We start from the raw sequence: 26,467 nt of genomic DNA on the forward strand, positions 1-26,467 counted from the left end.
TACATAGTGAAAAGTTACAATAAACACTCCCAGATGAAGCATATCACTTTATTAACATAAGTATCCTTACCTTTCATAATACTCTGATCCCTCCTCTAACCCAGGCAGAATCCCAGTTAACAGTCCTTGCAGTCCTGGTTTCAGTGTTTTCCCCAAAGGGAGGTAATAAATCTCATACAGACTCAATAATGTTGGCTTGACAGACATAGCAGCATTGGCAAGGAGTGGAAATAGTCCAGAACTGTGAAAAATAAATTTTACCTTTTTTAAAGAAGCTTCTCATATGACAATTTTTTTTCTCTCTAAAGACTGCTATAGGCACATCCAGTATAGTTATTATAAGCATCAGATTTTTATCTTAGAATTGTGCATAGGCATAGACAACCACACAATATGACTGACTTTGGATGGACAGGTTGGTACCCCAAGGCTTATGAGTTTTATTACTATTGTGAGAACAAGCACTGAAGGCCTAGAGATTAATTTCTTTCGCCAATAAAATAAATAAGATAAACCAGAAGCATCTCTGCATAACAAAATGTTAATTTTGCCCACACTGAACCACATCACAACGAAAATTGTATTTAAAAATACATTTTCTTTGCACTTTTAAGAAAAAAAAAACAAGGCGGGATAACAACACTTTGAGGAAATTCATAGAAATCATTTTCTGAAAGAAAAAACACAGTGTTTTATTTCAGCAAGTAACCTTGAGGTAACTGTTAAGTAGCATCAAAGCATATATCTACTTTGGAAATTTGGAAATTCAGTCTGAAAGCAGATTCTAAAACTAACAATAAACCCTATTTGCAATTCTGTTCATAACACAGCCTGTAAGGGCCTGAAAAAACTGGAAGTATGTTCTGAATTTACTTGAATGTGAGCATAAGTTCACGAAAGTTATAAATGTGACCTCCTAAGAAGTTACATAGATACTAAAATAATACTTGCTACTGCTACTAAATATTATAAATTATTACAAACTGTACCAATAATCAAATGCATGTGAAGACAACTTCAATTTTCAAAGTCATTGAGGACTCAGATTAGAAGAGCCTGACATATGAAGAAGAAAATCAAAGAACAGTAAGATGGGTAATTTTAAGGAAAGGGTCTTAAAATTTACACCTACAAATCTACTATTAAAAGAAATACCTATGTGTATAGGGTATTGTCCATAATATAGGAAAAAAACCCTACAAAACTTGTTCCAAAATACAAAACTTCTGGTAAAAGTGTTTTTTGCCTTTATATGACTAGCAGAAATTGTCCTTAACCATTGTCAGTTGGCTTCTTTTTTCTACAGAAAATGTCTTTTTGTTCAATAAGCAGCACACTAACCCACAGTCATTCTTTGTAAGGCTATTACTCACACTTCAAGATCTGATGTTCAGACACTGGCATTCTGCTTTCATGACAAATACTGGAATCTTTGATAATGCCTTAATGTGAATGTCTGCCTTTGCCCTAGCAGCAGTAACAATAGCTTTCAGTTAGATTATACAAGGTAGCATTTTCCATTACCCTAGAACTTCGTGTTAATGAGATCTTGCAGTTACTGAATCACTGTACAAGCACAAAATATGAGCTATGAGTTCACAGTGTCTTTTACAATGTGGAAACAGAGAACAGAAACACTCCCATCCTCAATGTGATTATATATAAGCATCATCACCATGCAAGACAGAAGACCCGATGCTAAGGCATGCAATTTTTTTCCAAGCATTAATGCACACTTTTTCTTTGTAAATAGAATTCCATTTTTTCCTGCTATTTCTCAAACCAAAGAAATTTTAATCTCTAGGGACAGGTAAAGATTAAGAAACGTGTGACAGTGTGCACACATCCCTCTATTCATTTTATAACAAATAAATTCATGTCTTGCCCCCCTACCCAACCCAAAATGTACACCTCATCATGGAGGTCTAGGAATCAATATATGCTGACTAAACTTAACTTTTCAAGGTTATCCTTCCTTTTTATTATCATCAGTTCCAGAGACTGAGAAAAAAGTTTGTACTCGCCCCCCATTCTAACAAAACAAAATCTTTCTGTTCTGTTTATTTGATAATACAGTTTTCTGCAACAAACTATACTCAGATTCTTTTCCAACAACACTTAAAATAGTAAAATGTAATGTTAATACAATGAGGAGCTAACTTTTCAATTACTATACATATGGTACATAGAGACAGAACACTTCATTCCAATGAAAAAATAATAAAATCCAGGTTTTCTTGCACTAAACCAGTTCCCAACAAAAATTTAGGTGATTTGTTTCTCCTCTGTTATACAATATTGAGAAGAAAAATACTAGACAAGTACCAATAACATGAGGGAAAGAAATTGGTTCTTACTGATTTTTGCTATATAACAAAGTAATACTGCGAATATAAAAAGCAGGAAAACAAAAGGATCTTGATTACACATTTGGAATGGAGTTGTTTAAAATACTGTACCTGTAGAGGAACAGATCTTTGGCCAGGCGCTTGGGCCCAATGATTTTGAAGATGATCTCGTATGTTTCAAGCGCCTTGCGATGAACCCCTCCCGGCAGAGCGGGGTGCAGGCATTGTGCCAAGCGCTTGCCTATCGTCAGCTTCTTGGGTACGACCTGGTACTTGGCGTTGTTCTGCAGCACCTGGCAAACCAGCACAAAAAAAGGAAAAACAGCACAAAAGATGTTAAACATCAAATGCACATTTTATAAAGGAGTTCCTGGATGTGTTTCATAAGTCAGCACACAAACCTAGGTTACAAGAAAAAAGCCAAGGCCATTAAAATCTGCTGTGGAGCTTTTTCTTTGCCATGCTTTTCACTTATACACTCATTACAGGTAATATTGCCAAGGCAACTTCACTTGTAATGGGCTTCTTGCCTACAGCTTGTCCATTTGTCATTTACTCATCCATTTGAGGACAAAAATTGCTATTTCCATTTCATAAAATCCATTATCACTAGCTCAAAGAGGACTAATAAACTGTGGGTCATGAGTCTGGGATAGCTTTAAAGAGTGTGATCACATACAAAATTTTACCACTGTCTGAAAGTATGCAATCACTTCAGGACTGGAGAACAGAGTTACTTTTACGTATTTTGATTTTTCTTTTCTCTATATCATAGCCTTCCCATTGCACAAACATGCAGCAAGAACTACTACAATCAAAAAAAAAGAAAGAAATGATATTTTATACAAAATAATGATCCCACTTCTAACTATAGTGTCATTTTCCTGAATGGGGCTGCCTAGAAACACATACAACTGACTAAAACAAGATTTTTATGAATATCAGAATATGTATGCATTTGTGAAGTGCTATTAAAGATTACAATTATATTGCCCATTAAAATTAACTGTTAAAATGAATCAGAACAATAGCATTCTCTGGTCCATGAATGATATGAGCCTCATTTAAAAACTTATGCTTCATAAAATTACTGCTGATATTTATACCAGTTACTATTTTTCACATTATTTCTATAACATTGAACAATATTAGAAATAAATATTACTAATAAAAGAGACGTTGCATTTATTTCCACTAAAATGTAAATAACTTCTCCCTTTAGTTCCAATTACAAAGGGTTCAACTGTAGAAAGATAAGTGTTTGTTTACTCCATGCACACACCCAACATTCAGCTCAAAGCACTGAAATATTTGCAGGAGATGGCTGGAACCTTGCATTTCTGTACTGTTACACCAGAACCTTTTGCAATTCCTGAGTCTTTTTAAGAGCACTTGTCAGGCATACCTTGTTTAGCTTCCCAAGGGCTGATATTAAATCTGCCCATTCACTGGAATATTCAAAGTTCTTCAGTGCCTTGTCAACAGCAGCTACATAGTTCCTGTACTTGGAATCAGTCAGTAGCTCCAGCTCCTCCGTGTTCATCCTCCCACGGTGTCCCCGCTAGAGACCAGCTTGCAATTCATGTACAGACATTACCTAGTCAAAAGTTAAAAGAAAAAAGCCCTGAAATGATTGTTAAAATATGTATAAGCAGCACTACATTTTCCTTAAAGACATTAAAAAAATTTGAAATCAAGTTACAACAAACCCTAAACAAAAGCTAACATATTGTAAACAAATATTAACAAATATTTAACACATATTCAACATCAAGTCCTACTAAAAACCCCAAACAAATAATAAGAAATCACCACATCTCAAGCCAAACAAAAATCCCTAGAAAAATAAAGCATTTTCTCTCCCAAAAAGCACTGTTTGTTCTAAACAATGCAACAAAATGATTTTTCATTTTCTTTTTTACTTCCTCTGGGTCCATCACCAGAAACCCCCACCTTACAACAAACCAGCTTTTCTGCAAACAGAAGACACCAATCTTTCTGAATCAGTTCCAAACAGAAGACAAAACTGAAGGATACATACAATAGTTACACACTATTCAAGAGGACTTCTGTGCATCAACACTTCCTTTTACAAGACTTGCTATTCTAATCCAGTGATGCAACTCTACTTTGTTTTCATTTTATTGTCATGCAGGTACAACAAAAGTACATGTGTACCAGTGTTCTGTAATCACAGGCTTTTGCAATTTGCCCAATATATTTTCATTGTGCGGTAGTCTACACCAAGTAATTAAGATATTTTAGTTCCAGAAACACCACCCTGTACTTTTATAGGTCATGGACTACTTTTTTTTTTAATAGCAGAGGTTAATTAACCTTTTCAAAGAAAAGAGCTTTTAAGGCTACATTTACCGCAAATACAACTCAACGAGAAATGCTATTGCAACACATCTGTAAAAAAGGCAGATTTGGTGCCCCTTTTCATGGAGGTGTTATTGGGGGAAACTTTTTGAGATCTCTTTTGTACTTGGCTTTAGAAGAGACTTCACATTCAGCAGATGTTGTTCTCTTCTGTCTCAATTAAAGGGAAATGGGAAGGAAATCGTGTGCAGCAGCGCAGGCTGAAGCATGACTGAAAAACCAAACAAACCATGGAACAGGTATAAAGAAGTAGTTAGTATTCATCAGACTTTCTTCTGGGTATGGTAAGGAAAGTTGCAAGAACAGAGAAAAACTAGAAAGTGGCAGACAAAATGAAAAGAGCTGGATGAAAGAAGTGAATAAAAAGGCAAAAAAATGATAAGGTTTCTACACTCTTGATTCTGATGGCAGAGTAATAATGACAAACTGTCCCCAAGACAGAACAGAAACGCAAACCATTATTTAAAAAACACATTGAGTGTCAAATTGATAGATTTCACAATATCTCAATGGCATAAAGCACTTAGATACCACTTTTAATTTAAAAAAACAAAAACAAAAACAACCCTTTTCACATGGTTTCATTTTATAAAAACCATTTTTGAATTAAATCCTAAAAAAGATCAGGCTTGTTCCAGAAAACTTGTAAAATGCCAACAGATTTTTCAAAGAGACAGCTGCACAACCACCAAAGCCTGATCTCCAAAAGTGAAATAAAGTATTAACACCGAAAAAGGAAGAAAGAACCAACATATAAAAGCAGCACAATTCAAATTTTTCCAGGCACAGCGGATAGGGAAAGAACTTGACACAGTAAATAATTCTTTTTGAGTGAAGAATGCATCAGAATCCTTTTTATCCAGCTAAAGCATAAATGCAACCACTTATGGCTGAGGGGGAGACAAGGCTCTGTCTTCCTCAAGTGCTTCAAAGACCTGAGAGTGGCCTGATAAAGGATTATCAAAGGTTAAACAAACCAGGTAGAACACAGGGTTGAACAGGTAGCTTCCTTTCAGACTTAAAAACCAATCAGAACAATCCATTAATTTTGAAAACAACATACATTAACATCTTGGTCTGAATAACTGTACTTTTAGACAAGTCTACTGCACCCTTGCTGTGCAAACAATCATCATGAAGTTTTGTATTGAAAAGAAAAAACACACTCTGTTTTCTTAGTACTCTACAGTTATGGTCTCATTTTCAATCTCAAAAATGTTGTTTTTGCCAAAAAGAATTTATGCAAAGAATTTCTTGCATACTTTTTCCCATAAAGAAATCTCAGTTTTAGACAAGTCATAAGTAGCCATAATAAATGAGGTACCCAGAGAGGATACTACATAAATGTATGTATTTTTTTAATAAACCTTGGACTTTTTCTATTCTACAATCATTAAAATTACAGGAATGTCAATTGTTATGTGTTCTCATCCATAAAAATAAACTTGTTTACTATGGTTTTCTTTTTGTTTAGTCTGAAGATATTCCACAACGTAGTTTTAATCTTTTCTTGTTTCCATAATGTATTCTTATCAATACTTCCCGGTTCTCTTCATTTATAATAAAAATGCAGAATTAAAAACATTTGATTTTACAGCTGGTATTTCAATACAATGTAAAGCTTGGTAGTGTCTATTTCCTTCTAAGTATCACAATCTTATTCTTCCATGGTTTTCTAGTTTGAAAAAATGAGTTAAATAATAAAATTTGGTAGATAAAAACTGAAAAATAGCATTTTCTACTACGCCATCACACAGCTTACAGAACAAAGCATTTATCTTGTCATTACACAACCACCATTTGGCATAAGGGCCACCTTTCCTTGCAACGTTCTTTATTTGTTTCTCTTTTTAAACAAAGATATTAAGAACACCATCCTTTGGGGATTTTTCCCCCTTTTTGTATACCAGAAGAGATGAGCCAAGTGTGTCAGATTGAAGGTTTAGTCATTCTCATGAGTCTGGCATAGAAAACCACTGACCTGTTAGATGGCCATGATTTTTTAAATGAATGTCAAAAAGCAAATATGCTTTCTGTCCCAGCAGAAAGCTTATTATCAATGAGGAAGAAACTAAAATGTACTATACACTTTCAAATAATTGTACATAATTATATTTAAATCATGAGTGATTGCAAAAGAAGGTCCTGACACTTACTACCTTCTACTTCACCTTCTAGTGTGGATTAAAATATGGATACCACTCAATTCTGGGTACCCCATGATGTCTGTGGAGTCTTTGCACAGGACTCTGACAAGGACACAGGTGTCTGGGGCTGAGGTTCTTTAGCTGAGGGTTGTGCATAGTGCACAGAGCAGCCTCCAGCTCCCTTCACAGATGAGGTGGTATTGGTTTTCCTCCAACTCGTGTTCAAACAATACTGCTTCAGCTGTGTTTGCACAGCAAGCGCTCATTCTTCACAGCTGTTGTACCTCAGTGCCTTCTGTCTCACCTCAACACAAACTATTCACCTGTTTAAGAGGCTCTTAATGTTTTTCACTGAAGCTGAAGGAATGTGGAGAGGAACAGCAGCATCACCAAATCAATTCCATAAATGCAGCTTTTATCTGGATTCTATACTGATTCAATCGCAAGGTTGTAAGACTTGACTCATAAGCTCTCCTTTATCTATTTTACCCCAAAATTCCTCTTCAGGTTTGATTTGCTCCTATTCCACTCCTGTATTTTTCAAGCATCAGATAATTGCTCTATTTGTATGTTTCACACCAATCTGCAATACTGAAATACTGGTACAGGTCCAGTGGCTGATTGTGGAGTACAAATCTGCATACATCAAGTCACTTCAAGAAATCTCAAGATTTTTTCCAAGTACTGTAAGAATCTGAGCTCACAAGCTTGCTCCTTTGAATTCCTCAGGGTTTCTGCTTTGCAATGCAATATTCCAAGGCATTTTTTAAATTGTGCACCATTTCAAAGGGGATGCACTATGGGATGCACAGTAGAAGTAGTAGACAATTAAAAAGCAGATGACAAAAAATTCTAATTTCACTGTAGTTATATTGCTTTTTAAGCCGTGTATGGTGCCCACATATTAAGCCAGCAACTGCAGAAAAACATTTGTATTTAAATAGACTCAATAAAAACACAGATTTGAATACCAAGAAAACAGAAGCCTTGTCATTTGGTAATTTATTATGCTTTGCTTCCCCTCAGAAGCATTTAAAAACATGAATAGCAAAATAAGTCTTGCAAATCCCACACCAGACTCTTCAGATAAAATTCATATACAGAAAATACAGACATTCTTCTATAACCATAGATAAAGATTTTCCAATAACAGCTAATTACACTGTTTCTAGATTGAGCTTCCACAGTCCTCTTATTCAGAATTTTTCAAACAGGAATCTCTGATGTCTTCTGAAGAATAAGAACCATTTGAACTTGTTATTTTGGCCAATTGCTACTCAGTAGAATAACAAAAGAAGAATCTCTCCCATACTACACAAACAAACAAAACAAAAGAACCCCACCTAGCAGTATTATTAACTATAATTAGCCATTATGTCATTAGTATCCTTCAACAGGCTTCAACACTTAGTAAGATTTAATATTGTGATTAATAACTTCTCAGTACATTTTTCTACCTAGTCATATTCACAAGTGGACACAGCCCATTATATTTTTCCACAGAAAAAACAGCTCTGCTTTAGGTGTTCAAATTTCACAACAAAATTTAATTAAATCAAATCTATATAATAATCTGCATTACACATACTGGCAACTTCTAAATCAACACAAGATGTTTTCCTGGGAGTTATATCAAAAAATAATTAAATGCAAGAAAACCTATGGCTTGTACTACAGAGGTTGGCTTAGGTACCCAACTGGATGTGCACTCTCCTTACTTATAAAGCTACAAAACAAGTTTATTTATTATTACAGAAAAAAATCAAACTGTCAGTAAAAAGAAAATAAGTACATTTTTCCTTCTTTTCCATGTTCTTCACAGAAAAAAGACTGGAATAAACCTACCACGGAGCACAGTTTGATGCAAGTACAATCAGGTATGCAAAAAGTTCTTTCTGCTATTCCTGTCATAGAGTCTTCCAAAGGGTGGCTTACACTAGATAGGAGTTCATAAAGAGGAACAAACTCTTCTAAGGATTTGGATGCTCTAGTTACTAATTAAGAAAACAAATTTATAGTTACAAACAAACCCTAAATGAATATGCTTTAGAGCACAATTTCTCTGAAAGTAAAAAAAAAATATCCAATCTATGTCTGTTTATCAGAGAGGAGAAGAAAGTGACCAAAGACTTCTCACTCTCATGGACAAATACATATCTCTTCCAATTGTCTCTTAGAAACTGAGTTTAGGGTGACATTTTAACCCCTCTACTCAATTCTATTTTATTACAGCTTCTCAATATATAACAGGTGAACTACAAAACAGTTTGATATACTGCAATGAAATTTTAATTTTGACTCCAGACCCACCAACAGAACACTTCTGGTTTCTTTTCTTTCAGTCCTTGAGCACCATTGCCTGCATACTGCTCAGGGCTACCTTAGTGTTTCTGGCAAAGTATAACAGACATCATCTTTTCTAAAGTTAAGTACTTTTGCACTTCATAAATGCCAGAATTTTACACTAGAGTCTCTAGTTTTAAAGTATCATTCTTCATGAGATCAAATCAGATATTCAGATTTCACAGATCTGAACTTATATCACTCAGTAAATGAAAGATGATGATTTGCCTCTTTCTAACAGCTCAGGTCAACCATTAACTAAAATATTTTCTTCTTGCTAAAATAACTTTTCCCCATTTTCCTGTCTTACAACAAATGATTCCTGAATTATCTATGCAATAAGTTATAGCTTAATCAGTGATCATTTTACATCCAAAAATCAACAAAGCTCCAGATAATCTTGCTTCTTATTCTAAATTATGCTAAACATCTAACATGTCTTGCTAGAAAACAGATGGCAATTTAAGTCAGAACTACACAACATAGAGAAAAATGGGAAAAAGCTTCCTTGAAATTGTGGTTATTCTTCAACACTTACTTTCAAGTACTTGTTTTGTCCTCTTCTTCCCTTTGTTGACTACTGTATTTGAACAACCAATATTTCAGTCTAAATCTAGAATGTGTCACTATTTCCCTCATATTCAATTACACATTTGAAGGAAAAAAAACCAAAACAACAAAAACCCCCTAAAATTTACCATTCACTCAATCTGACAAGTGTTCAGAGTGTTGCAACCGTCAGAGTGCAACCATCAGAGAAGTGTAAGCAATTTGATTAAAGAAGTCTTAAAAATAATTATTTCATTCTCACAGCTGACAATTGAACAATAACAAACATTTAGGAAGTTTTTTTTAAATCATAGAATGTCTTGAATTAGAAGGGACCATAAAGCACATCTAGCTCCAATTCCTCTGCCATGGGCAGGGACACCTTCCACTAGAACATGAAATATAATCTGGAGTCACCAGTCACGTTCACAATACTGAGCAAAACAGAAACATAAAATCCTTACTCTAAAGTTATGTGTAACATTGTATATTGTGTATCAACTACTGGACCAAAAGAAACCGTTGCCATGCTCCAAAAAAAGACTGGATTGCTCCCCGAGCTGGTAGGGCCTTTTTCAGCTATCCACAATCAAACATGCAACATCATCCCACATTGTCAGTTCTCACTTTCATAAACAGCTCCTGAGACTTATTAGCCATAAGGCTGTTGGGGTTACTCGGAACAGGACATGGAAGGAATTTACGTGCCATAGCCACATCCATGGTAACCACAAGTTCAGCGGGTTAGAAAAGCCCTGTCACAGGGAGAACGAGCGTCCTGGTGCGAGCACAGCCGCGCCCTCGCCGCGGCTCCGGCACCGCCTGTGAGCGCTGGGAGCGTTGTGCCTTCCCAGTCCCCAGCAGGACTGCCCAGCTCTCACACACACCCCCTGGCCAGGGCACACTGCCCTCCCTGGCACAGCACTGCCCAGCTCTCACACACACCCCCTGGCCAGGGCACACTGCCCTCCCTGGCACAGCACTGCCCAGGGCACACTGCCCTCCCTGGCACAGCACTGCCCAGGGAACACTGCCCTCCCTGGCACAGCACTGCCCAGGGAACACTGCCCTCCCTGGCACAGCACTGCCCAGCTCTCACACACATCCCCTGGCCAGGGAACACTGCCCTCCCTGGCACAGCACTGCCCAGCTCTCACACACATCCCCTGGCCAGGGAACACTGCCCTCCCTGGCACAGCACTGCCCAGGGCACACTGCCCTCCCTGGCACAGCACTGCCCAGGGAACACTGCCCTCCTTGGCACAGCACCGCCCAGGGAACACTGCTCTCCCTGGCACAGCACTGCCCAGCTCTCACACACATCCCCTGCCCAGGGAACACTGCCCTCCCCGGCACAGCACTGCCCAGCTCTCACATGCACCCTTGCCCAGGGAACACTGCTCTCCCTGGCACAGCACTGCCCAGCTCTCACAGACACACACACACACACACTGGCCTGGGAACACTGCCCTCCCTGTTGAGTAGTGCTTGATAAGTACACCACATTAAATAGTTATCTTCTCTCCAGCTGCCTGAGCACAGGAACACGACAGGCTTCCTCAAATAAATGGCAATTTATTTTCACTTTTGTGTGTTTCAGCCTCGTGTCTTCAAATAGTCCCTATATCCCCTCTGAAAAGAATTCCTTTTTACCTAGCCAGCTTTTCTTTTCCAAGCATTTATTGAGAGGAGACTTATCTTGAGGTATTCTTTTTCTTTCTTGCATATTTTTTACTCTTGACAAATTAGTAAGTCAAATTAATATGTAAGGCATTTAAAATAAACAACAGCAAAAAACCCATAGCAAACATAACAATGAAACAAATTCAAACAAGAATCACTTCATTTACAGTTATGTTTTTTACAAGTTTTTTTTTTACACTTTGTTTTAAAGAAGAGTTTGCCAACTTTTTCAGCTTAATACACAAAAAAAAAACTTAGATGAGGTTCACTGTCTTACATTACACTTGCAGTACTCTGTACTGAGAGAGAAGCTTTGCTTCCAGGGTAATGCTGTGTCTTCACACTGAGACTTCTCAAAATATTCTGATACACAGTTTAACACAGAATCTATCAAATTAGCAGCAAAAAAGTGGTAGCCAGGTAATTTATTCATTTATTCTTTGCTCACAATAGCCTTTCATTAATCCATACCCATTGTTTAATAAGAAGCTTCAGGTGGGTTTAACATTCTGTCTCCAAACAATCCTGATAGGTCTTTTCACAAAGGCATAAGTCAGGAGCTCTCATATCCTTATCCTTACCTTACTTGGATAACCTAATGCAATGCATTTGGGCAAGACTCGGTCCATCTTCCTTTTTTACTATGCCCTGAGGTCTAAGGTATTAGCAATTAATTAATTTCAAGTTTCAACTAATTTCTATAATTTTATTCTGATTTTAATTCTGAAACAGTGTCATAAGTCGTGCATATATCTCTGCATTATCTAGACTGTGGTTACATTTTTACAATGCATCTGGTTTCCCAGTTCCAGAGGTAGATTCCAAAGGAATTTGTAAAGTAGAATCCTTTTCTGACTATTCTAAAAATGGTGCCTGGACCAAAACTTGTTCACTCTCCCTATCCTCAGAAGTAAGTCACAAAAGACATAAATAAAAGGTTAAATTTGCTACAACTTCTGCAAATGAAAAACCCAGTTAGGCACCATTCCCTGACTTCTAATTATTTTTTAATGCTTATACTGAACTACAAGTTTCTGATAAAAATAGGAATGTGTTGACTAGTAAAACTATTTACTGATTCTCCTTGGTGTTTCCTTTTCATTTCTAGTTTCAGTTATTGGGAGAAAATGGTTGATCCTGTAGGGTTTCTTCTCCCCGGTCTCTCAGAGGGAAACATATCACTTACTGTTTCTATTTATCATTCAGCTTCTTTTCAGCTACAAGTCAGAGCAACATGGCTATTAATCTGGAAGACAATTTATGTGCATACAGAAAAAATACTTCCATTTTCCTATTTCATGCTTTAGCAGGCATCATTTAGTGCAGCCTCTATCTCCTACTTTTTTCAACCCTTCTCAAAACAGAGGTTCTTAACAGCACACTTCATATCTCTTCTTGGTTCTCTTCTACACACTGCAGATTTAACATAATAGAGCTCCACCAAAGACAAAAAATAAAAAAATAAAAGGAAAAAAAGAATATTAATAAGCATTTTCAGTCAGCCAACCCAGAGCAAGCAGTCATTCCTGGCTAAGCAAGAAGACATTAAAGGTGGACAGCAGGAATGATGGCCAAGAGAACTGAGGGTTCTCTTGGTGATGAACACAGGGAAGTGTCCTCCCTGTATTCAAACAGAAAACAATGGCAGGAGATTACAGGCTGAGCCCACTTACACCAGCAGAGTACAGTTCATTTTCTTCACAGTGGCTGGTAGGGGGCTGGTTTGGATTTGTGCTAAACATGGTTCATAATATAGAGATATTCTTGTTATTGCTGGACAGGGTTACACAGGGCCAAGGCCTTTTCTACTTTTTGTACTGCCATGCTGGTGAACAGGCTGGAGGTGCATGGGATGTTTGGAGGAGACAGTGCTGGGACAGGTGACACAAACTGCCCAAAGGGATATTCCAGACAACATCATGCTCAGCATACAGAGAAGGAGGAAGGGGTGGGTCATTTGTAATGATGGTGTGTGTTTTCTTCCAAGCCACCACTAGGTGTGATGGGGCCCTGCTCTCCTGGAGATGGCTGAACACCTGCCTGCCATGGGAAGAGGTGAATTCATTCCTTGCTGTGGTTTCCTTGTGTGTCTGCTGCTTTCCCTATTAAACTGTCCTTATCTCAACCCATGAGTTTTCTTCTTATTATCCTTCTCATTCTCTCCCTTGTACCACAGGTAGGGGAATGGGGTTTGGCTGCTGGCTGGGCTTGAACCACAGCACCACCTTACCCACACAGCTTGCCGTGCTTGCAATGAGCATTTCTAATGGTCTGCATGGCATGCCAATAATTTTACACAGGAAAAGCACTGCCTATGTTGTGAACAGAACCATCCACTCAAATGCACAGCCATTCCAGTAATGGAAGACAGAAGACACCTTTTCTGTGCAAAATGCTGTTTAAATATCTACCATCACAGGTGCTACCAACAAGTTGGGAAGTGAGTTAGAAATGCAGCCTCTCCCCACATCACTTAGAGGCTGCTTAGTTTCCAAAAGTGCCAAGTCTCATGTCAGTGAAAACAAAACCACAAATTATGCTGTAAATATTCTGCCTGTTTCCAAACTGACATCCCCCCTCATAACATTCATACACACTATTTGGAAAATTACTGTACATTTTGGATAATCACAATATTTAGGTATCACACTGTTACCAAAAGGTCTACTGTATTCCACCCTGTTTTTGAAAAGGTACCATGACATGAAAAAAAACCCAAAAAAACCCAAAACCAACCAACCAACCCAAAAAACAAACAAACAAACAACCCCCCCCCCCCAAAAAAAAAAACCCACCAAAGCCAACCCCAAAACAAACAAAAAAAAAGAGAGCAAATTTGATAGCCAGGCCTGCTTAAGTATTTAACACAGGCCAAGCCTTGGCAGCAAAATGAAGAGACTAGGATCTTCAACCTAATAATGCAGCCGCTTGTTACCTGCAAGTATCTAGCCTGTTACTCCTTAGATACAGTCTTCTCAACTCTTCACACTCCTACGGCCGGAATTCAGGTATCAGTAACACTGCAGTTAACCTGAGAACAATAACACTTTCACTATTACTGCATACTGAAAGAAGATCTAGGAGTGAAAGGGTTCCTGCAATCAGCAACAAAAACAACGGTTGAGTCACCCAGAATAAGCTCTTTAAAACCTGCACCTCATATCTCACATATTTTAGGTCACTTAAAGAGATAAATTGTTCAGGCTTCTCTGGTTATTGTCACAGGTATGAATATATTATTTCTGAAAAACGTTTAACACCAGAAGCTGTCATATATTTATGCTTTTCGAACGGGCATCACACGATTTAAGGCCATCTCTGCATCAACAGATGAAATTTAACCCTGCATCACACAACCTGACATACGGCTGTATGTCCCATGTATCCCTCCAAATACCACACGCAGTAACTCCAGCAACCGGGAATCTCACCTAAAAGAGGCCCGCAGCCCCCTGGACGCTGAAGGTCAAAGCAGGACGACCCTAGCAGCCCAACGCCAAGCTCCTTCCCAGGCAGGCGGGAAGAGCTCGCTGGGGAAGCTCCACCACGAAGGGCGAAGCCAGGCCCCGTCGGCCGCCACCGGGGCGGGCGGGGGCAGAGGCTCCGCAGCCCGAAACTCACCCGGGCGCGCTGCGGGGGGACAGAGCGCGGTGGGGAGCGTGGACAGCTGCCACAGGTCAATGGATGCAGCGTAACTAACAGGCCATAACCGCTTTCCCCGGGCTCCTCAGCACCTGCCCCTCGCACACAGCCTAGTACGGCCCGCCCGCCCTCCGCCACGACGGTGCCGGAGGGGAGGGGAGGGGAGGGCAGAGCAGGGCAGAGCAGGGCAGAGCGGAGCAGAGCAGAGCAGAGGGCCAGCTCGGCTCGGCTCCAGGGGCGGACCCTCCCCAACACCGGAACGGCGACGGGGGTGGAGGGAGGGGAGCGGGGGCAGCAGCAGCCGCCGCCGGGCCGCGCTGCGTGCCCGCACCAAGACCCCGGGGAAGGAGCGGAGGGAGCGGCGTTACCTGAGCGACCCAAGCCGGAAGAGCCCGACCGCCACCGGCACCCCCGCGCCGCCCTGACAGCTCCCGGCGTGCCCCGCGCCCGCCCCGCCCGCCGCGCTCAGCCGCGCTCAGCCGCGCTGCGCCCCCTGGCGGGACGCGGGCTCCGCGGGAGTGCGTGTTTGTTTATCTCGCCCGCTATCTACTGAGCTTACAAATACAGCGCAGGTAAACATGGAAAGTCGGGGCTTCTTTAGAAAATTATAGTGCTACAGGTTGCCCAGGGAAGCTGTGAATGGCCCATCCCTGGACGTACTCGAGGCCAGATTGGATGGGGCTCTGAGCAATCTGCTGTAGTAGGTGTCCCTGCTCACGGCAGCGGAGGTTGGAAGGAGATGATCTCTAAGATCACAGAATCAATTAGGTTGATAAGATCTCTAAGATCATCGAGTCCAACCTATGATCAAATGCTACCATGTTAACCACACCATGGAACTGAGTGCCATGTCCAGTCTTTCTTTAAAACACCTCCATTGGAATGTGACACCCATTCCAATGTCTAACCACCCTTTCTGTGAAGAATTGCCTCTGGAAGTCCAACGTGAACCTCCCCTGGCACAGCTTATGACTATGTCCTCTTGTCCTTTCTCTGGTTGTCTGGCAGAAGAGGCCAATCCTCACCTGGTCCCTTCCAACCCAAAATGGTCTGTGATGCCATGATGTGATATTACCTTATGTTAGCAGTAGCTGTAATGGGAATTTTCTAAAATTTCTTGTGATTAGTATGCTTGAATCCTTACTACACATGAAAGTGTATGGGTGCCCACAAGGACAGTATTCAAAGGACATTTTACTGCATTGCAAGAGTGATTTTTCAACTGGCCAGTTCCACAGTACAAAGGCTACAGCTCTTAGACTGTAATCTGTTCATTTTAAGTCATCATTACAGTTCTCAAATTTAAGCAAGCTTCATAATAGCAAACAGAGCTCATGGTTATAAATTACTTGAGTAACTGCAAAAAAAAAAAAAAAGGTGTGTTCAGCTTACATAATTAATATTTTAGGCTTTGTCTGAGGACACATATTTCTAAAATATTGCCAGGGGAAAATCTCATAATATTTATAAATCATCTACTCAGTGACTTACGTTGCCAGCCAATATTTAATGAAGTCTAATTTTATTTTCCAGACTTGGGATAATAATAAAGAGTAAATGCAATTCCTTTTCTCATTAAACTGTACCAGGAATCAGTAAATGAAAAATTGTAACTTTTTGGAAAGCTGACAATTTCCACTGGTTTTCTGAGGCATCAAGTAGGACTCTATGTGTCATGTATTTTTATTAAAATGGTAACTTAATTTTTTTTTTCTTTGAAGATACTTATAAATGCCTTTGAGAAGTAATTTTTAACTAGGTTGGTCATGCTTTTAGAGCTATTTAACAGTGGTGGACTTCACAGAGGGGAAGTGACTGTCCATAACTGACCATGTGCTTTCACATGCTACTGCATTGCAGAGTGGTTGGATGTCTAAGCTTCCCTTGTGCTGAATTTAGTAGTGGCACTTACAGCTCCAAAACACTTCTTTCAAATTGCCTCATCGACTTTATGTGCAGTGGCAATCAAAAAAACATTGCATGTCGTTGGGAAAAATATTGAGAACAAGACAGAGGTAGTTGTTTGGCTGCTGTGTAAAAGGCTGGTGCAGCCTCAGATTGATTACAGCATCAATTCTTGTCTTCACAGCTCAAGAGAGATATACAGAAGTTGGGAAAGACACTGGGGAGAGATGTCACTGCTATATTACAGCAAGAGCAATAATGACTGTGACTGTTCAATGCAGAAACAGAAGGCAAAGGAGAGGATTGATCAAATTCTACAAAATCATGAAAGGCAACAAAGTTGTTGTTAACCAACCCCCACAGTATGAGAATGAGGAGGCACAGAAAATTCTTTTCTGCAAAGGAAAAAACTTCTAGAACATATTGGCACCAGGGGCTGGGGACTTGGACACTATCTGTAGGTTGAAGGATACATTATTCATATTGATGACAAACACCTCCATAAGTGGACACTGAAGGAATTGGGTAGGGATGTCCCCACAGGTAAAGTACCTGGAAACAACCACACTACGGAGCTCTTCCTTATTAGTACCTTATTTTACTGATGTTGGAGTCAAAATACTGGGCTGGGTGCAGCACTGATGTTAGATGCACTTGCTCTGTAGGAAATTTACCTTCCTTTCTCTGTAATTTTTTCACAGCAGAAATGGTGAGAAACCTATAATAGACAATTTTGAATAAATGAGGCTCACACCCTGTGAACATTTAGGATTATTCATAACTTTGTAGCTTTGGGTAAGCCTTTGTAACATCAAAGGCCCTTTTACTAATACTAGGAGTCAAGTTTCCTATAATTACATGGGGTTTATGTTTGACGTATGACCTACTTGTCCACAACAATTTAGTTCACAATATAAATTTGTTTGTGAAGTAATTGGAAATGAAACCCACAATTTGGACTAACTATTTTTCTTCCTTAAAAATATAAGGAAACAAAAAACAACAACAGAACCCCACACCACCACACTCAGAACAGCATGTAGACAGTACAGTCCCATGTTAGAATACTTCAGTAAATTCATGCTTTATAAAAAACAACAAAATGACTCAGTTGAAACTGTCTATTGCCTGCTGTATTTTTTCCCAACAAAATCTAACCCTACTCCGTTTTCTTCTTTGGGACTCTCCTACTTGGTTTTGATAACTCCAAGGACTAAGGATTATTTCACTATAATCCTCTATTTGATCATACATTGCTATAAAAGTAACCTGTGCAAATTTGCCTATTTATTTGAAGCTTTGCAGATTATGTTTTCAAATAACTCTCTGCAACCACAGAGGGTCTTGTGACTTCTTAAAAAATAACCACTTCTAATATTGCAGAAAGACTCATTTTTTCAAGTGGAAGTTTCTTTCTATGGTGTTCTTGAATACTGAGCATCAACTTCTTACGTACTGTGAGGGTGGCATCCTGGATGAAGTGTGCAGTGGTGACAGTGTTCATAGGGTAAGGGAAAGTCACACAGGTGTGTCAGGGTGCACTTACAGTCCAGATAAAAGACCTCATGAGAGGCAGTAGAAAACCTCACCCTTGAGCAGCAGCTGCCTGAGTTTGCTACGAGTTCAATGTGACAGCATTCAAGAGCTGGTGCACATGGATCAGGAGGAATTCAGAAAGACTTGTAAAGCTGCAAGAAAGGGTGGAAAGGGTTTTTTTTCACCAGGCAGGGGGTCAGTAGTGGTGCCACAGGACACAGTCCCTAGTACTGGGGAGCCTTCCAGCAGTCTCAGCAGAGGCCTCTGCACAAACTGAACTTTGTGGTCATGATGGGGTGACCCCAGCCAGCTGCCAGCTCAGGGGTAGAACCAGAAGAGCAAAATCATGAAAAGCTGTGGGTTAAGACAATGATGTTTTAGAGGATGAGGGAAAGAGGAACAAAAAATCCCCCCAAACATACAGACAATCACTCACCACCTCTGACAACAAGACTGCTGATGTTCAGTCAGTATCTGAGCAATGGTCACTTTGGAAAGACTGTACCCTGAGTTTTTATGGGCATAGTCTTTAGTTTTTATACATCACTGTGCCACGAGTGATGTAATGTGCCTTGGAACATCACTTTGGTCGATTCAAGTCAGCTGTACAACCTCTTCCCCACCTCCAGCCTATTTGCTGGGTGGTGTGGAGTGAGACCCTGAGGAGGCCTTAACAGTGTGCAGACACCATTCAGCAGCAGCTAAAACAGTTTACGATCAACTCTGTTTGGCTACGAACGCGGAGCACACACCCCCAGGCACAGCCCACAGCTCCTGTGAGGAGGTCTCCGCTAGAACAGACCCAGGCTCCTCCCGGCCGTGGTGTGGCACGAAAGCAGGAGGTGACAGCCCGGTGTTGACACAGAAGAGATTGGGCCTAAGAAAGCCCCATGAGACCGGCCGGTTGTGCAGACCTGGACCTTGGGGCTCGGGACCCGAAGGGACTCATGCCTGGGCTCCCAGGCCCGACTGTACGGCCGGCAGCGGCCAAGACGGGGGCGCAGCAGACCCCGGGACACTCTCCCGCCATTGCCACCGTCGGGACCGAGCTGCTGGATCCTGCGCTTGGATCGCAGCCACGCCATGCAGTGCTACGGGCTTGGGGAGGAGTGACCTGGGAGCTGTTCGGCGGAGAAGGATCGGGGGAGATGGCTGACGCCGTAGGAACGAGCGGTGCCCAGGTGGCAAAGAGTGCCAGTGGCACCTTGGCCTGTATCAGGAACAGTGTGGACAGCACGACCAGGGCAGTGGTGGTCCCTCTGTGCTTTGCAATGGTGAGGCCGCACGTCAAGTGCTGTGATCAGTTTCTGGACCCCTCAGTTTAAAAAGAATATTGATGTGCTGAGGGTGTCCAGAGAAGGGAAACAGGGTTCTAGAAAACTTGTCTTAGCCTCAGCCTCAGGAACGGCTGAGGAGTTGGAGTTGTTTAGTCTCGAGGAGGGTCGGGGGGACCTCACTGCTCTCTACAGCTGCCTGAAAGGTTTTGGGGGTCGGTCTCTTCTGCCTTGCCTACTGTTGACAGGACTAGCGGGAATGCCCCTAAAGTGATAGAGGAGACGTTCAGATTAGACATTAGAAAAATCTTTTCCACCGCGAGGGCTGTCAAGGGCTGGAATGGATTTTCCAGCGCCGTGGTGGGGTCACCATCCCTGGAAGTGTTCAGGAGGCACCCGAATACAGCGCTGGGTGATGTGGTTTAGGGGGGCTCGGCGATCCCACGCAGGCGGCGCTGTGACGGGCGGGCTGCGGTAGCGCGCCTGCGCCGGCGGGAGAGCGGCCGCTTCCTGCGCGAGCCGGCATGGCGGCAGCGTTCCTCATGGAGATCAGGCGGGCGACACAGAGCGCGCTGCTGGTTGTCCGGTAGTGCGGGGCGCTGCCGCCCGCCGCCGCTCGGGCCGTGCGGGGCAGCCGGGGGGCGCGGCGGGTCTGGCTTTCGGCGTCCTTAGCCTTCAGCGCGGGGACCGGCTTGCCTGCGGGCGCCTCCCCCTGCTTGTTCGGCTCGGCACTACTGTGCAAATAAATTTTTCCTGAGAACGGTGCATTGTTTCTCTCGGCTGCTCCTCGTTCACCACGTGGATCTCGGGGCGCGACTCGGGCTGCGGGGGAGCTGCGGGCTGGCCTGTGTAAAGCAGCAGCGCACCCCGACAGCTCCTTCCCGAGGCATACCCGTTGCTTTTCCTCCGCAGCGCGGCGGCGGACATCCCCAGCGCGCCGGTGGAGGTGTCGGTGTGCACGGATTCCCTGGAAGTGAGGAGCGGCGGGAGCTGCGATGCGGCGGCGCTGCCGGCAGGGGTCAGCCTGGCGCCGTCCTCGTGCCGCGGGCTCCGGCGCCTGCGCGGGGACGGGCTGCACCTGCGCGTGCGCCTGCGCGGCCCGCCGCCCGCCGCCGGTGAGGGCGGGCAGGGGCAGGGGCAGGGGCGGGGGCAGGGCAGGGGCGGGGGCGGGGGCAGGGCAGGGGCGGGGGCGGGGGCCGGGACGGGGCGGGCGATGCGAAACGGAGGGAGGGCGACCTGGGACATGGGAGGTTTAACTGAGAGAGGCTGGGAAGTGTGGATTCTGTAGGGCAAACACCTTCTGGAATTGTCAGCTTTAGAAATTGAAAGTGCAGAAATGACGCAATGAAAGGGAACCGCGGTGTGTTTGGGATCTGCTCACAGTTCTCCCCTCCTGTGCTTCCCCATAGTACTTCAAAGTGATTTTCTTTCTCTCCTATTCCGCATTTGGTAGCGGAAAATCGTAGAATCATAAAATGCTAAGGGGTTGGAACGGCATTTAAAAATCATCTAGTCGTAAGTCCCCGCTGCCATTGGCAGGGATACATTCCACTAGATCAGACTGCTCAAGGACTTTCCCAAGCAGGCTTTGAACACTGCCAGGGTTGGGGCATCCTCAGCCTCCCTGGGCAGCATGTGCCAGTGTCTCATCACTCTCACTGTAAAGAATTTCTTCCTAATATCTAACCTAAATTCTCTTTCTTTAAATTTGTACCCATTCCTCCCCATCCTGTCGGTAATGGAGTAATCTGATTCATCCAGGAAACCACTATGCTTGTCCATCGTTAACCACTTAATCATAAAGGGTTTGTGTTGGGACTCATTATTCTCACAGCTGGGGTTTCAGAGGTTAATGTCACAGGTAACATCTGCAAAGTTACCTTTACTTCCATGATGCTAATTCAGGTCTAGGATGTGTTTGCAATAAATAGAAGGCATGGTAGTACAGCTGTTGCTTTCTTTCATCCTGGCATCCAAGCTCAATATGTTTAGATTCATTTCATACGATGTGACACAGAAACATATATTAAATAACACAAAATTGCCATTCTGAGCTTTTAAAGTAGAAAAGGATGATAAAATACGTAATATACAGTAATGCAGCACCAGAAACACATTGGAATACTCTGTGAGTATGCTGAGATGGCATCTGTACATTTATCTGTAATGCCTGTGCTTTGACAACTCAGTTATACTAAAATCACTTAATGTGTCCTATTAACGCATGTTAATGTGTTAATGTTTCAAAAGACCAACGATGCACTTTTAAAAATCAATCTTGGAAAGTCATGATAGTGAAAAATAAATATGTGAACGAGGTGGTAATCAACATGTATATTGGATAGTCTTAGTTACCCTTTGATGTTTTATATTATTATGCAAAATAGTTGAAATTCTGGAACATTTTAAAGTACTTCTCTCTTTGATTGTATCCTAAATTTCAAGTACTGAATGTCAGTGCTGAGAGTAAACTTTGATTCTTAATTTTGAGAAAGTGGCTGATGCAAAGCATATTCATGCCTAGAGCTGGGCTTAAAGTTTTACTTTTCTTCCACTTAATGTTGCCAGATAATTTAGGGAGACTTTTATAACTTCTTTTTTTTACTTTGGAGAAGTTGTTTGAGCTGCCTTTTGTGAGATTCTTTTTGCTTTCCTGGCCTGCAGAGGCCGTTGCTCACTATCTTTTCCTGGAGTGGCTCCACAGTGGTTGGTTTCTTACCTGCCTGCAAATGTAAAACTAGTGTCTGACCCTGCTCCCCATCCTGACTATTTGTGTAACATATCCCCTCATATTGCAGATACACTGATTGTCAGAAATATCCTTACAAAAGAGTGGCATTGAATTTTGATTTTTATAATCTCTGCAATTATATCAATATTTCAGTTTCCCTTCTAAAGAAGATTTGCACCTTGAAAATAATTATTCACATATACAGTTCCTACTTAGTAATATGGGGCATGAGGTGGAGATGACAAGTTTTTCCTAAATCTACATACTTGCTTTTAAAAAACTTAGGGTTGTGTTTAAAATGTCAGCCTTTGTCTGTTAGATTTATCCTTTTTTGTTTGAGGTATTTGGCAAGATTTTTTTGTACGAGTGACTGAAAATTTTACATTATTTTGAAGATTAATATATTTCCTTCCATCTATAGATGTGGTTTTTACTTTGAGGGAAAGCCTGAAACCCAACAAGAATTACATCTTTTACTGTCAGTCCTGTGGTGACATCGTAGTGAGCGACCGGTGAGTACTGCAGTGTCTTGTATTTATAGCAATAAATGCCACTGTGATTGGTATTCATGTTATTTTGTGTACTTTGAGACAGCTAAAAGTTATTTATTTTGAAACTGGTAGACAAGAACACATTTGAAGCACTGCAGATGACAAAAAGCAAAATTACCTGAAGCAGTTTTTAGCTGTTTATTCATTTGCTCCTTGATTTTTTTCTTTCTCTGTATTTCAGGTATCCTTTTCAGTTCTTTTCAGTCTCTTATGCATTTCCTTCAGTCATCATGCTGTAATTATAAAGTGGTTGCTCAGAATGGGGATATTGACCACAGCTTCCTATTATCTTTTAAGCAAAGCCTGCTTCCACATAGTTCAGGGATGCTAAATTTGGGAAACAGGAGCTGTGTCTTAGCTCTGTGACTCATCCTTATCTCTGTTCCTTAAAAAGTCTGCAGAGTGAATGAGAATTTTAATAAAAAGGTGCTGCATTGTCTAGCTCTTCTGATGAACAATTTTGAGGGCTTCAGCTGAATATATGAGAATTGTTAGAGGTGTATTTACAGCCTTTTATGATCTGTGTGGCTCCTAATACTCAAAACAGTAATACAAATATGTCCCATTCTCTAAATTGGTTACTTTCTTGTCATAGGTATAGATTTATGGCTAGCTGAATGTAACTGAATGATGATTTCTTAACTTTCTCTTCTGAAATGTCTCGTCAGAAAGTCTAGTAATAACTCTTATTTGGATACATTTGTAAAGTAGTGAAACTTCTAATTTGTATTCAGTAACATTTGCTTTCAAAACATGTTGCCCGTTTATATTTGCATCTCTGAGTGGGAATTTTCCTGAATTTCAGCACATCAAATTCATATCCATGTAGTTTAAGTCTTTTGGTTCTGCATCCTGTAATGTGACACAAGCAGAATTTTTGAGAAAGGAAGAAGAATGCATGTTCATGCCTTCTTACTTGGCATTTCTCCTTAGAGGAAGCCTCTGAATCCCTTGAATGTTGCTACTAAAAAACCTAAGACACGAGTAGGAAAGTGGAGCTGCCAGTGTATCCAACACATTCTGTTCCAGCATTTCCAAAAGGAAGAGAGTAGCATAGTCAGAACTTCTAGCTGCAGAATTCATGTGTTCCTCTCTCCAGGAAGAATTAAGTGTGACAGTGACCGCAAAGGTGGAAGGATTGAAGGGAAATTGCAGAACTGTGTGAAAGAGAGCATATTAAAGTCTGAATTACTAGGCAGGGGTCTGTAATAAGAAACACGTGACATCTAGAAAATCATACCTTTAAGAAGAAATAAATGGGGTAGTGTAGATAAGGCTGTGGAGAAGACATAAGATTGTTCCAATATCTAGAAAGTTGCTGCAAAGAGGGTGGCGGTAATCTTCAGTTGAAGCACGAGGAATCTAGGTTAAAATGAAAGGAAAAAAAACAAACCAACAAACCACCCCAAACCTATTCTAAAGCTTTTTTTTTTTTTTGCTGTTAGAGACTGCATAGGAAGTCTTCCTTTTAAAGGTTAAATTAAGAAATGTACTAGGAATGGGTTAAATGTAAGTAATCCTTTCTTGGTGCACAAAAATTTACTCTGTGTATTTTCTGAAAACCTCTGCCTCAGTCTGTTTCCTTCCATAAATCTGATAGCTCTTCAGAGGGTTATGCTCTTTCATTCTTTTCCATTGCCCTCACATTACACACATTAGAGAAAATTATTAGATTTTTTTTCTTCCATCATGCAAGAGCCGCAAAGATTTAGGGATACTTTCTTTTTTCTTTCTCTCCTTCTAGTTGGGCTAAGTGTGCCTCATATATAAAATAAGTCTTTAAGATTTTATTTCTGTCATGAAGAAATTCTAAAGGCTTGTGGTGTGTGGATGCCAGGTGCCCACCAAAGCTGCTCTATCCCTTCCCTCATCAGCTGGACAGGAGAGACTGAATGTAACAAATAATAATTGGTACTGCACAAATATTCCATGGAAAAACTCATGGCAGGGGGAATCTAATTTCACTTTTCCTACATAAATAGTGTTAAGCCTGACAGTTAACTGACAAGTTGGGCTGTCCCAAGATTTTTTAGTAGGTAAATAATGGAAACTGCAGTTGAAGAAATACAGTTGTTTTTCTCTGATAAAACTGAACAGTTATTATATGTTTAAAAGTCTAAAGTCCATTTTACTTCCAGTTTTCACTATTTTCAGTAGACAGAATGGTATTACTGGGTATTAGTTAATAATGGCATTTGGGTTTACTTTTCTTCATCCAGTCTTACAGGGGTCTCTATGGTCAAATACTTACCTTAGACTGGAAGATCATCTAAGAGTTATTTATGGCAGGGCTCTTATAGACTGGTTCTCAACTTCAAACTTTTTAAAAATAAGTTAATTAACTACTTTTCTCGTTGGAATCTGGGAACTGTCTACAGCAGGAGATTCAGCCTGGCTAGATTAGACACTTTCAGGAGAAAGCTACTCCTAAAGGTACCAATCTAAGAATTGTTTGTTACTCTCTGACTGTGAATGCAGCCTAGGTGGGTATTTTCAAGTACAAACTCAGGTGTTATTAGGAGCAAGTTTGGAGAGATAAGTCACCCTGTTTTCTAGGATTTATCATGTTTGTTAGTAGCCTCAAGTTGTTTTGTTTGTTTTTTTTTAGGAAGGCTCTGTTTTTATGAGTTTTACATTTTTCCAGTTCTGGTAACCCAGGATATGGCTTCCCACCCATGAGTGGCAAAAGCCTAAAATACAGTGCAAATGGTTTATTTTCTGTGTAGCTCAGAGTTAGGAGGAGTTTGTTTAGGAAATTCCTACTGGTTGGAAAAACTGCTTTTGTTGGAAAAGAAGTGAAAATCTTTATGCTGTAGACTGTGAGAGTAAAGAAACATTGATTTAATGAAAGAGGAGAGCATGAGCCTGCAGCTTAAGGTAATGTCTTTTTTTTTCCCCTGTAAGAACATCACTGAGCTTTTTGTTACTTTTGTATAAAAAGCAATACAAAGACTTTTTTTTGCAGTGTGAGTCCAGGCACCGGAACTAATTGTAAAGGCTGATGAAGAATCAATTAGACCAACATCAGAACTAAACTGTCACTTTGGCAGGACTGAGTAGTCTCTCAAACAATATATAAGACCACAGAAAATGAAGACAAACATGGGCAGTGCTGAGAGGTGATCTTACTTAGTTTTGGTAAAGCTGCATCAGAGGATCAGTTATTCCAACTTTCATCTGCAGGTGGAGCAAGCAGAGTTTAAAATTTGTTGTGTATCTAGATAAAAAGGATTTTTTAAAATAAAACATTTTTCTTTCACCCACAGAACAATTTAAAAGGGCCAAGAAGCTACAGTGGGAAGAAATGACATCTTCAGAAAATGTTAGTCTGGGAACTGCAGGAAAGGGAGGATGTCTAACTTTTGGCTTAGCAGCT

The 26,467-nt window shown here is 40.9% G+C and overlaps 2 protein-coding genes across 2 annotated transcripts in view; one reads left to right on the forward strand and one right to left on the reverse strand.

Annotated features, from left to right (window-relative positions):
• The window catches only part of DOP1A (DOP1 leucine zipper like protein A), a 60,820-nt gene extending 46,376 nt beyond the window's left edge, over positions 1 to 14,444 (reverse strand). The window contains exons 1-5 of the mRNA XM_058802786.1: positions 14,388 to 14,444; positions 4,837 to 4,941; positions 3,754 to 3,945; positions 2,460 to 2,641; positions 71 to 241 (exon numbers count right to left, since the gene is read on the reverse strand). Of these exons, the coding sequence (XP_058658769.1) occupies positions 71 to 241; positions 2,460 to 2,641; positions 3,754 to 3,891 (491 nt within the window). The 5' untranslated portion in view covers positions 3,892 to 3,945; positions 4,837 to 4,941; positions 14,388 to 14,444. The remainder of the gene's footprint in view (positions 1 to 70; positions 242 to 2,459; positions 2,642 to 3,753; positions 3,946 to 4,836; positions 4,942 to 14,387) is intronic.
• A 5,889-nt stretch (positions 14,445 to 20,333) lies between these two features.
• UBE3D (ubiquitin protein ligase E3D) overlaps positions 20,334 to 26,467 on the forward strand; it is a 76,309-nt gene continuing 70,175 nt past the window's right edge. Inside the window, exons 1-3 of the mRNA XM_058801511.1 lie at positions 20,334 to 20,395; positions 20,665 to 20,924; positions 22,962 to 23,052. Of these exons, the coding sequence (XP_058657494.1) occupies positions 20,334 to 20,395; positions 20,665 to 20,924; positions 22,962 to 23,052 (413 nt within the window). The remainder of the gene's footprint in view (positions 20,396 to 20,664; positions 20,925 to 22,961; positions 23,053 to 26,467) is intronic.

The sequence above is a fragment of the Ammospiza caudacuta genome, chromosome 3 (assembly GCF_027887145.1).
Source record: "Ammospiza caudacuta isolate bAmmCau1 chromosome 3, bAmmCau1.pri, whole genome shotgun sequence".
Lineage (NCBI taxonomy): Eukaryota > Metazoa > Chordata > Aves > Passeriformes > Passerellidae > Ammospiza > Ammospiza caudacuta.